Genomic DNA, 13,222 nt, shown 5'->3' on the forward strand with positions numbered 1-13,222 from the left:
CGCAGAATACGCAGCTGCGTGGGGGCACCAAATTGCACCAAATTTCATGGTGCCCTAGGCAGCTGCGTGCTGCATACGCGGCAGCACCAGCTCCGGCAACCAGCCCTATCCCTTGGCCGCCGCCCACTGCAAGGGGCAGGGCCGTCCCTAAAAAGGGCCGTTCCTCCACCCCACCTCTTACCCTTCCCCCAGCTCCGCCCCCATGCCACGTGTTCCCCCAGCGACCACGCACTCACCGGCAGCACCAGGAAGCGGAGCAACTCGGCCCCAGCCCGCTCTTCTTAGCCAGCTCCTAGCCGCGTCGCTCCGCTTTCCGCTTCCCGCTTCCCGCTTCCCGTGAAGGGGGGGGACCGACCCCCGCATTCACCGGCGGTGGGAAGCAGAGCGCCGTGGCTAGAAGCTGGCTGAATAGAGCGGGCTGCGGTCAGGCTGCTCCACTTCCCACTGGTGCTGGTGAGTGCAGGGGACCCCTCTCACAAGCAACACGGCTGGGGCCGGGGCGAGGGAAGCGGAACGGGCTGCTCTCAGCCCCCTGCTAATTCCCCGAACCACTCTGGGCCTGTGGCCCCCCCCAAAGTGGACCCCACAGCTCCTGCCCCTTGGGCCCCGCAGGCTTTGAGTGCAGCCTAGACCCTGGATGGGGAGGGAGCAGGTGCTGCCCCCGAGGAGGCCTGGGGTCCCCCACAGTCCCCCCGCGGGGGGGGGGGGCTGCGTAGGGCACCAAAATGGCTAGGGACAGCCCTGGGAGAGTGCTTGAGTGGCCGAAAATCTGGTGGTGCCAGGAAACTGATACCCAACTACCACAAGAAAGACTCCCTCCCCCTGGAGACCTGGGGTAACAGGCTGACTCTCAGTCCTGGGTACACCAAAAAGCGTCACATGTATTCAGTGTAATTTTGAATGAGGAAAATTAAGAGAGGGAGTGATGAAGAGAGCATCAAAGGGAAGAGAAGAGAGAATGGCTTTATAGGGTAAGTGAAAGCAGAAGGGAAAAGAGAGAGGAAGGAAGTCAACACTTAGATAAATATTCTGTACAGGGATCATCAAAGATGGGATTTTTCAGAGGAGTCTGAGGGAATTAGTTAGACACCCAATTCCCATTTAATTTCAATGGGAGTTGGGTGCCTGAATCCCTCAGGCTCTGTTGAAAATGCAAGGCTAAAAGGGATCCTTATTTTGCTACATGTTTGCATATTCATACAGTATTCTAAATAATTATCTTGCTGTTTAGTACATTTTAAGTATGATTTAATCACAAAGTCCATACTCAGAACATCATAGCAGCTTTAGAAGTGGGCCTGGTGTCAGTTGTGTAGAGTTCATCAGGCTTTTGTCAGAACACAACCCACTGAAACACGAACTATGACTTTACACTGGAATGCAATCCATAGTTAGGAAGGCATGTAATTTAAACCTACTCCCACCAGCATATGCAATATTCACAAATGCCAACAAATGATGCATGCTTATATCTGCCATTCCATCCTTGCAAACAGCTGTGTAACCATTATGAAATTCAGCAAAATATATCACTAGGATCCCTATTTACCAGATAGATTTATTGCATTATGTTGCTGGCTGACCTCCAGAGTGAGACTGTACAATGAACAGACACAAACAGAACTTCTGCCCCCTCGTTGAGTGGTACTTCTCTTATAGATGAGTCTTCTTTTTGGAAACTGCTTCAGTAGACAGCCATGCTGCATTTAAATTAGGGCTGTCAAACTATTAAAAAAAATCACAATTAAGCGTGAGATTTTAAAAATAGTTACAATTAATCACACTGTTAACCAATAATACAATATCAATTTAAATTCAGCATGGAAGCGTGACCTCTGGAATGGTGGTCAAAGCATGAAGGGACATACAAATGTTTAGCATATCTGGAATATAAATGCCCAGCAATGCCGGCTACAACAGTCCCATGTGAACGCCTGTTCTCGCTTTCAGGTGACATTGTACATAAGAAGTGGGCAGCATTATCTCCCGTAAATATAAACAAACTTGTTTCTCTTAACGATTGGCTGAAAAGAAGTAGGACTGAGTGGACTTACAGGCTCCAAAGTTTTAAATTGTTTTGTGTGTGAGTGCAGTTGTATATAAAAAATTCTATATTTGTAAATTGTACTTTCATGATAAAGAGATAGCACTACAGTACTTGTATGAGGTGAATTGAAAAATACTATTTCTTGTTTCTATTTTACAGTGCAAATATTTGAAACAAAAGTGAGCACAGTACACTTTGTATTCTGTGCTGTAAATGAAATCGATCTTTGAAAACGTAGAACATCCAAAAATATTTATAATAAATTTAAATTGGTATTCTGTTAATGTTTAACAGTGCAATTAAAACTGTGATTAATCATGACTTTTTTTAATCTAGTTAATTTGTTTTGCATTAATTGCTTGCATTAACTGTGATTAATTGACAGCCCTAATTCAAGTGTGTGGGTAGAGAAAGGAAATGGAAATCAAGAAACCTGTTCTATTCTTTGCCCTGTCAGTGATTTGCTATGTTACCCTGGGCAAATCACAAAACTTCTCTGTGCCTCAGTTTCCTGATCTAACTGGAAATAACAACAACAATAAAAATCATACTAACTGTTGGCAAGTGTTTGAAATTATCAGATAAAAGCAACTATATAAAATATAGAAATCAAAATTTCAAAAAATTATAACATTTATTTGGAGATAATCACAAACAAAACAAAACAAAAAACTAAAATAAAGCAGGACCAAGCAGTTATATACATGAAAGTTTCTTCAATGCTGAATGGTTCAAAGTCAAAGAAGTGAGAAGAATGCGCAAGATGTCATTTCCTGTAAGACTCCTAAACCTCAATCTCCATTGCCTTGTACATGTGCAAAGTGGATGTAAAATACTACTTCTCTGTTTTCACAACATTTCACATTTGCTTTACACAGATGTAAATGATCATGCAAGATGCAAGGTATTTGAAAATAAGCCCTTTTGTGTATTTAACTTTCAAGTATATAGATCTTCTATCCTTCAAATTATTATTTGCACAGAGTTTTAAATGTATTTACCTTTCCTGCCTATTATATCTGGAATCTCCCCTTTCCAGTGATATAGAGCTCCCACTTCTGGCCTTGCAGGGTAGGGAGGTCTCAAACCTGGTTCTGGTGCAAGACAGAATATTGCCTACATCTCAAACCAGTGTAGATTACATCAGAAAAGTCCACTTATGGGGGAAAAGAAGGAAACATTTATCTAGCAGGGGTTTTTTTTGTTTTTTAATATACAGTGGCTCTTCAAAGCTCCTCAGCAGTTTGAGAATTTGGTTTGTTCGAAATAGCTTCAGAAAAGGATTTATAGACGGAGTGCAGGTGAGGCCATGCAAAGATGTATGGTGAAGTAATTATCACATGAATATCACCACCTATGTTCATATGGTCTGTGGGGATGCGAGTCTATTTGCTTACTGTAAAAAGCATTATTCAAAATGTGCAATTTGTTTTCTTAATGTAAAATGGATATTTAGAGCGCAGCACTGGCTCACTGAAAAAGTCTCCCAGCAGGCCCTGATATCACAGAACAAAATGGTTTAAGAGAAATCATTACCATCAGTTGCATCAAAGATTCATTAACTACAAAATCTTAAAATAGGCTTTAGCTCAGCAGACAATTGCAGACTGTCAAGCAAGCAAGAAGGATTTTTAAAAGGCTGTAATGTAAGCAGGCCTAATTAATTTTCTTTCCTTTTTTGTTAAGGGGATTTATAAAAGTAAAAACTATTATTTTTTTAAAAGATGTGTAATGAATAATACTTTGGGGCCCTGTTATTTCGTTTAACAGTCTGGGGACCTAATCCCACAAAGAGTTGTCCACACACATCGAGCCTGACCCAAAACCCACTGAAAGCAATGATAGTCTATCCACTGACTTAATGGGTTTGGACTGAGGTCCTTAGTTACTCCGGTATGGAATCCCACTGCCGTCAGTGAGTACAGGAATAACTATAAATGTGTTTGTAACAATTTTCATGATCAGGCCATTGCATTATTATTGTAATTAAAATAATTTAACACATCTCATTTTCTTTTCTCTCCTTAAGCTGTTTGTTTACATTTGACATTTTACTCAGCTTGGACAGTTTCACTTTCCACTTACAATAAAGTCTTCCCTCCCCCCCCCCGGCACGTACCCGAAGATACAAAGCCGGGCGAGGAGAGCGTCCCGCACACATACTGCGGGCTGGGACGGCGGGGCTTTGAGAGCCGGCCCCCTTCTCCAACATCGCGCCCCGGCATCGGGAGCGGGGAGAGGGAGAGAGGAGCGCGGTGGCTGGGGGGAGAGGGGGTGTCGCCAGGGGAACAGTTGGGCCTGGAGCCTCCCCTACAGGCTGTAGCCGAGGGAGGAAAGGGGCAGGGACCGGGAAGGGGGAGGGGAGACGAGGCTTTGCCCGGCACACAGACTACGCGGGGCGAGGCAATGGCCGGAACGAGCCAATCCGCCTCATTGCCTTTCCCACCTCCCGCCGGGAAACCCCATCGCCACCGCCCCTCCCTCCCGCGCATGGCTCCGGCGACGCCCCGGGGCCTGGGCTCCGGCCAACACAGAGCCGCACAGCGGCGCGGCGCGGCCCGGCCGGCCGGCGTGCCCCCCTCCCGCGGAGGCGGGGTGTTTGCGCGCGTCCCCTCGCCCCTCCAGCCGCTCTTATGCAACACAAGGCAGCCGCAGCCCCGGCCCGGCCCCGCTCCCTTCCCTCCGCTGCGGCCCGCCCCTCTCCCCGCGGGGAATGTTTCACTAGTTTGCTTTAATTCCCGGGACCCAAGATGGAGGCTGCGCTGGGGCCTGGCGGGCTCCTGCTGCTCCTCCTCGGCCTGGGGCTGCTCGGCCCCGCGGCTCCGCAGCCCGCCGCCGCCCCCCCACAGTCCTTCAGCCAGGTACCGAGAGGGGAGACCCGGCCCGCGGCGGGGCGGGGTGGGCGCGCTGGCGGAGGGGCTGGGCTTGAAGCGGTTTCCATCACAGAGCAGGTTCAGTGGCTCTCAGCCGCAGCCCTCCCCCGCGGTACCAATTGTTCCGGCGCCCCTGTGTGCGGGGGAGGTCGGGGTGCGCCGGGGGCGGGGGTAAGGGACGCACCTGGCAGACAGGGGTGTGTGCTGGTGGGGTCGGGGCGTGCGGTGTGCCTCAGTGCATTGAGGGGTGAGCGTACATGGCGAGAATCAGGCTGTCAGTTTGAAAATATAAGCCTGATGTTGGCCGGGTGCTGAAACTTGACCTTGATGATCTGTTTTCCAGACGCATTTTATTAAAACGTGCTTGGGTGATTCCGTGTTTTCAGACTGCATCAAAATGAGTTTACCGGGGATGGATCTCTCCTTTTTTTGTTTGTTTTTTTACTCTCTTGTGTATGGAAAGGAATGCTGCAGATTGATAGTTTATGCACATGTTAATATTTAGAAAAACGGCTGCTTGGGGGAAGAGAGAAAATACAGGCATTAAAAATTAACTCGCACATGAGCTGTATTTTTTCTTTGTATTTTTAACGCATACATCCACATCTTGACAGCTCCGTGCTATAGATTATCATGATGCTATAGGCCCAAATCTTGCTTTCAGTGCTACATGATTGAGCCAAGAAAATGTTATGGTACATAGACAGGTTTCAGAGTAGCAGCTGTGTTAGTCTGTATTCGCAAAAAGAAAAGGAGGACTTGTGGCACCTTAGAGACTAACAAATTTATTTGAGCATAAGCTTTCGTGAGCTACAGCTCACTTCATCGGATGCATTCAGTGGAAAATACAGTGGGGAGATTTATATACACAGAGAACATGAAACAATGGGTGTTATACCATACACACTGTAAGGAGAGTGATCAGGTAAGGTGAGCTATTACCGGGGGGGGGCGGACCTTTTGTAGTGATAATCAAGATGGGCCATTTCCAGCAGTTGACAAGAGTGTCTGAGGAACAGTGCGGGGGGAGGGATAAACATGGGGAAATAGTTTAATTTTGTTTAATGACCCATCCACTCCCAGTCTCTATTCAAGCCTAAGTTAATTGTATCCAGTTTGCAAATTAATTCCAATTCAGCAGTCTCTCGTTGGAGTCTGGTTTTGAAGTTTTTTTAAGTATTGCCACTTTTAGGTCTGTAGTCGAGTGACCAGAGAGATTGAAGTGTTCTCCAACTGGTTTTTGAATGTTATAATTCTTGATGTCTGATTTGTGTCCATTTATTCTTTTACGTAGAGACTGTCCAGTTTGGCCATGTACGTGGCAGAGGGGCATTGCTGGCACATGATGGCATATATCACATTGGTAGATGTGCAGGTGAACGAGCCTCTGATAGTGTGGCTGATGTGATTAGGCCCTATGATGGTGTCCCCTGAATAGATATGTGGACACAGTTGGCAACGGGCTTTGTTGCAAGGATAGGTTCCTGGGTACATATAAGGTGGGGGTTGTTGCTGAAATATATATTCATATGATTGGCTATAAAGTAAATCTGTTTTTTGTTAGGGGTTTATTTTGGTACGATTTAAAGGTTACTTTTAGGGGATACTTCATGAGACCTGTAAACCATGACCTCTAGAATTACACCACCTCCCCCAAAAAACCAAACTCAACAACTGGCTCTATGTAGATACTGAAATTGTCTCTAATTACAATAGTTGTGAATGTCAGAGCATCTTATCACAGAAGTACCATATGGGAAGCTTCTGTTGGGTTGGCCTGTTAACACACAACTGATAACATGAACTTTGTTACAAAGCTCTCCTCAAGATAATTGTGTAAATAAAAAAATAAGCCGGGTAGCAAACCCATTAGTGGTACATCCTATACTGCAAGAAGAAAACCTGAGTTTACTTCCTGGTTTCTGCCTCTCTTCACAGAGGGCCTTCATTTGCTAACTGGAAACTCTCAGCTGGGAAACTATGGTCCTGATGCTGTTGCAAACATATAGTACCTGTGTAACTGTATGTAGGATTGGGGCTTTATGGAGGTTTGCTGTGTGTAAGTGTTATAACAGCTGTCAGCATTGACAACTCTTTCTGTGTCAGTGAGATGTATCTACACTGGCCCAGAAACAAGTGAGGCAAGAATGACCCAGTCTCAATTGTACTTTACCGCCTAAAAGTTACTGTCTGTTTGGAATGTTCCTTAATTGTCAGGACTCCTATGTGGATTGAAGATGCAGGGAACAAATGATTGAATAGGAACAAATATTTCTTAGCTTGATACATTTCTAAAGCATACCTAAAGGTATTTTAGATAGAAGAAACAAAACCTTCGTTGCTGAGCAGAATTACTCTTGACTAGATATGAACTGACTTGTCAAAATGTAGCTGCTGCTGCAGATTTTGAAATTGAAGGTCCCAAGAATCAGAAGAGTATGAGTTCTCCCTTCTATCCCCTGTCCATGTGGCTTCTTCACAAGACATGTTGTTTAAGGGATACAATGAGTGGTAGACTAATCTTTACTCTGAATAGTTTTGGATCTGCAGACCTGTGAGTGGCTTTCTCATCTGTGCAATACTATCACTTTTAGCTAGGTCTGGACTGGGCATTATGTAACTTTGACAGTTTGTGGACAGAATACTGTCAATTGCTTGATGTTTTAAACTTTTTAAACATGATGTTAAAGTTCTCTTTTGATGCAGGTTAAGAATGTATGTTTTTAATTTAGGAAAGGTGTTATGGGAAAGCATGACAGGAAAGGATTGAAAAACATTGACATCCTAAAATAACTTGAGTCTGATTTGTTTTGTAGGTTTGAAATGTTCTGCTTTAACTCTAGTATTTGAGTACGTCATTTGTTGCTCAGTGCCTGGCATTTCCCAAACAAGCACTTATGGATCATGGACTTTTCCTTCTTTTCATAATTTTTTTTTTGGACAGCAGCACAGGTTTTTTCCTTGTAATTTGGGTGAATCATTCCGCATCATTCTGTAGCGGTTCAAGAGATATTTCACAACATTATCTTTTGTTAAATTCTTCTTTCAAAAATATGTTCAAACTGTACTGGACGCTTAAAAAATGAGGGAAGATTAAAAGGGCCTGGAATAAACATCCTTCAGGTCCCTCAGAGTTCCTTGACAAAGCAAAAGCAGCTAGGAAATCACAAGGCAAAGTAGTTAATAGTCTCTGCTGTGTAAAACTAGGATATAAAAGAAATACAATACAGTTCTTAATGCTAAATCAAGAGTTACATTAAGTTTAGGCCATTTGGTTTTCATTTAGTTTTTTTATTCTTAGGCCTGGTCTACACTGGGGGGGTGGGGAAGATCGATCTAAGTTATACAACTTCAGCTACGTGAATAACGTAGCTGAAGTCGATGTACTTAGATCTACTTACCATTGTGTCTTCACTGCAGTAAGTCGACGGCTGACGCTCTCTCGTCGACTCCTCCTGCGCCTCTCGCTCTGATGGAGTACTGGAGTCAACAGGAGAGCGCTCAGCGGTCGATTTATCGCGTCTAGACTAGATGCAATAGATCGACCCCTGCTGGATCGATGGCTGCCCCTCGATCCAGCGGGTAATGTAGACAAGCCCTTAATATGGTCCTGATGAGAACAAGACATGAAGTGTGAGGGAGCTGGCTGAAAGCACAATGGGCTGGGTCCTACAATTTTATGATTGGTCTGGTTTACATTGGCAGTAAATGAGTTTAGTTATCTAAATGAATTTTCCCCTGGATGGTTGTTTCTAGTTTTTGAGGATGTGATTTTTGCCTTTTGATTATTTCTTTTGATGTGGCCTACTCACCTGTCAGAAATGTGGCATATATAATTAGCATGCATACCATTATGTTTCTTGCAGATAATATCTGTGTTGTTGAATACTAAAAACATCTGACAAAAAATAGTTTTTCATTGGTGAGATGTTAAGATATTCTCCACTATGTAGACTACATACACAGTATTAACATATGCTTGCAGGCACCATGTGCTGTTATGCTTCAGAGGAAGAGAAAAGGATTGTTAATAATGACTAATTTAAACCAATAAAAGAAATAACTTTTGCAAGTATCTTGTGGTGCTAACCTGATATGTGTTCTGAACTTGTGAAAATTTGTGTAATTTTCTGTATCTTTCTGTGCATATTTTATTAATTGACTGCGGGATGATGTAATGATGTCTCAGTGTCTTGGAATTAGGTATGTGATTTTACAACACTTGGTAAAATAATTATAATATGTTATGATTTAATAGTGAGAAAGCAGAAGTTTAATTCTAGCAATGTAAGTAGGAAAGAGGGGAGAATAAGTGGTGTTATCCAAAGAACCTTACTAATTCACCTTTGTGACTGGGACACGATTGTGAATTAATAAAATTTGCAGAGTAGGAAGTAAACAAACGTGTACATGCAAACAGAAAAGCACAGCTAGTGCATGGTAATGTGATGTCATTTATTTGACAAGTGTAGCTTAGTTTTAATTACTTTCACTTATTCTGTACTACTTAGACTAATAATAAATGTAATGAAGTTTTAGTAATGTAAGATCTCCCTCGATGACTGTTCTAAAAACTGAGCTGTAAAGTATGCAGGGTCTACCATTTTTTGTCCTATAGCCATGTCAGTAGACCCAGTTGCAACATGGGAAATTTTAAGAAAGTCTTGTGGAGACATCCACTTGCTGTGACAGGCATTAAGAACTGTTTGGACATTTCTACACTAGTACATGTGTGTGGAGTTGTGTGTGAGGGGATGCATGCATGCTATATATGGTGGGGTGCATGCATGCTGTGTGTGCCAGAGTATTGAGGGGTGAGTCCACATGTTCTCATTTTGAAAATATAAACCAGATTTTTGTTTGACCTGTATTTCTTCTTCAAGCTGAAACTTGACAATGATGGTCTATTTTTCAAATGTTTTTTAAAAAATTATTCAGGTGACTAAGTTATAAGACTGCTCAAAAAGTAGGTGTTTTTTTTAAATACTTTGTAACTTATAGTAGCTTTTTGTGTATTTAATGGAATATTGCATATTGATTATGTATGTATCAATATGTAGAAAATCTGCTGGCTGGGAGAAGGGAGAAAAATCTAGCTATTAATATTAAAGTTATTCCACATATATATCTTTACATTTTTAACATATATACATCTGTATCATGACAGCTCCATGCTATGGATTACTTTAGTGCTGTAGGCCCCAGTGTTGCTCCTGTGATTTCAGTGCTACAGGATTGGGGCAAGAAAATTTTGTGGTGAAAAGTTAATTGTGGTTTTTGTTGTTGTTGGGGGGCAGGATAGAGGGGAGAAGGGAGGTTATAAAGTAAATTTGGAGTTTTTGAATAGTTGGGTTTATTTTGGTACCATTTTAAAGATTACTTCTGTTGGAATTAGAGGCTGCTTCATGAGACCTGTGAACTTTGACCTCGGATTTTAAAAAAAGCTGGAAGTTCTGTGTTAATTTTTAAATTGTGAGTAAACATCCTGTGATTACACTAGTTGTGAACTGCAAAGTGTCTTATAGAAGCATGAAACGGGAAAGATCTGCTGGGTCATCTGGTCAGTTGTCCTGCTAATACTAGATTGTAATAAATTCATACACCAGCAAAGTTCTTCTCCAAGTAACTTTGGCAGCAATTCCAGTAGTGGCCTATCCTGTACTGTAAGGTAGGAAACCTGAGTTTACTTCCTGGTTTCTTTCTCTCTTCATGAAAGGGTTGGGAATTGTGCTAAAGCACAACTGTTGGGAGAGTCTCTGGGTATGTACACGCTGTAATAAAAAAAAACTATAGCATTGAGTGTCAGAGTCTGAGTCAATTTGTTTTAGGCTTACAGGGCTCAGGCTGTGAGGCTAAAAATAGCAATGTAGTTGAGGTTCAGTCTCAAGCTGCAGCCCAGGCTCTGGGACCTTTCCCCCCCAAACAACCATACTGCCACTTTTAGCCCCACAAGCCTGAATTAACTGACTAGGGCCAGTGGTGCCACAGGTCTTTTACTGCAGTGTAGATGTATCCTCAGCAAACTAAGGCCCTCTAGGACTGAGGCTTACTAGGTTCTCTGAGTAGCTGTAATAAATTTATAATTGAGAGACGGTGGGTCTCAGCCATGTTGGTCTCAGCATATTAAAGAGACAAGGTGGACCAGTAAAAGGTATTACCGCCTTGTGGTGCTACTAACCTGAGACCAACATGGCTACAACACTGCTTGCATAGATTATAGCTGTCAGAATTAACAACCCACTATTTGTGTCAGTGCAATATTTCTGATGCAGTGCAGACGCAATTGAGGCAAGGATGACTGAGACTCTATCATTTAGCACCAAAAATACTGAGGCCATGTCTACACTACCACTTATGTCAGCAAAATTTATGTTACTCTGGGGTGTGAAAAACAAAAAATAACAACAACACTCCTGAGTGACATAAGTTTCGCTGGCATAAGTGGTAGTGTGCACAGCGCTATGTCGCTGGAAGAGAGTCTCCTGCCTACATAGCTACCGCTGCTCATTGAGGTGGTTTTATTATGTCGACAGGAGAGCTCTCTCCCGTCGGCATAGAGTGGCTACATAAGCAATCTTACAGTGGCGCAGCTGTGGCGCTGTAAGCTCGCTAATGTAGACATGGCCTAAAATCTGTTTGGAATGTACCTTACATAGTTGGTAATCCTCTGAAGGCCTCTGTTGTGTGCATGCAAGATGGGTATTGTCAAGGTTCCTTCCCCACTCTGAACGTTAGGGTACAGATGTGGGGACCTGCATGAAAAACCTCCTAAGCTTATCTTTACCAGCTTAGGTCAAAACTTCCCCAAGGTACAAAATATTCCACCCTTTGTCCTTGGATTGGCCGCTACCACCACCAAACAAATACTGGTTACTGGGGAAGAGCTGTTTGGAAACGTCTTTCCCGCCAAAATACTTCCCAAAACCTTGCACCCCACTTCTTGGACAAGGTTTGGTAAAAAAGCCTCACCAATTTGCCTAGGTGACTACAGACCCAGACCCTTGGATATTAAGAACAATGAACAATCCTCCCAACACTTGCACCCCCCCTTTCCTGGGAAATGTTGGATAAAAAGCCTCACCAATTTGCATAGGTGACCACAGACCCAAACCCTTGGATCTGAGAACAATGAAAAAGCATTCAGTTTTCTTACAAGAAGACTTTTAATAGAAATAGAAGTAAATAGAAGTAAAGAAATCACCTCTGTAAAATCAGGATGATAGATACCTTACAGGGTAATTAGATTCAAAACATAGAGAACCCCTCTAGGCAAAACCTTAAGTTACAAAAAAGATACACAGACAGAAATAGTTATTCTATTCAGCACAATTCTTTTCTCAGCCATTTAAAGAAATCATAATCTAACACATACCTAGCTAGATTACTTACTAAAAGTTCTAAGACTCCATTCCTGTTCTGTCCCCAGCAAAGCCAGCATAAAGACAGACTGAGACCCTTTGTTTCTCTCCCTCCTCCCAGCTTTTGAAAGTATCTTGTCTCCTCATTGGTCATTTTGGTCAGGTGCCAGCGAGGTTACCTTTAGCTTCTTAACCCTTTACAGGTGAGAGGAGCTTTCCCCTGGCCAGGAGGGATTTCAAAGGGGTTTACCCTTCCCTTTATATTTATGACAGGTATATATGACAACAGGAATAAATGTTGTTCTTTGAGTGCTTGTTCATGTCGATTCCATTCCGCGCCATGTGCACAAGTGCTGGAGATTTTTCCCTCAGTGGTATCTGCAGGGCTGGTCCTAGTGCCCCCTGAAGCTCCACGCACGTGCCGGTATAAAGGGCATCACCAGCTCCATACCCTCTCAGTTCCTTCTTATTGCCCATCACGGTTGCTAGGAATGACCTTCTTGCTCTTGCAAGGCTTTCCTAACAGTGGTTTGGACTCTGATCTGTTGTAGTTAGCAGATTTAGTTATTCTGAGTGTATATAGAACAGATAGTTGTCCCAGTCTTGGAGAGATGTTGTCCCAAGTACTGGGCATGCCCCGGTCCCTGGGCTTCAAGCTGTGCACCTCCTGCAGCAAGCCTGTGCCTATGAGCAACCCGTGTTCGCCTTGCCTAAAGTGCCGTGGGGAAGCTCACATTAAGGAGAAGTGTAAAATCTATGAGGGCTTCAGACCAAGGACTCAGAAAGACAGAGACATCCACCTGAAGGCTCTGAGCTGTCCTGCTCCGAATTGGCACTGAGTACTGCAGTCTCTGTGCTCTTTCCAGTACCATTCCCCATCACCAGTGCCGAGGAAGAAGCACAAGAAACAGTGCGCCGGGAGAGGGCGCTCTCTGGTGCCGAAG

General features: G+C 43.5%; 1 protein-coding gene across 3 annotated transcripts in view; it reads left to right on the plus strand.

The window, feature by feature from the left end:
* Window positions 1-4,171: 4,171 nt before the first annotated feature.
* GINM1 (glycoprotein integral membrane 1) overlaps window positions 4,172-13,222 on the plus strand; it is a 43,744-nt gene continuing 34,693 nt past the window's right edge. The window contains exon 1 of one of the 3 annotated variants that reach the window (XM_037894959.2): window positions 4,172-4,908. In XM_037894959.2, coding sequence (XP_037750887.1) covers window positions 4,798-4,908 — 111 coding nt within the window. In that variant the 5' untranslated portion in view covers window positions 4,172-4,797. The remainder of the gene's footprint in view (window positions 4,909-13,222) is intronic. The other 2 variants (XM_037894960.2, XM_043543126.1) reach the window with 2 other exon arrangements.

The sequence above is a fragment of the Chelonia mydas genome, chromosome 3, assembly GCF_015237465.2.
Source record: "Chelonia mydas isolate rCheMyd1 chromosome 3, rCheMyd1.pri.v2, whole genome shotgun sequence".
NCBI classification, from domain to species: domain Eukaryota; kingdom Metazoa; phylum Chordata; order Testudines; family Cheloniidae; genus Chelonia; species Chelonia mydas.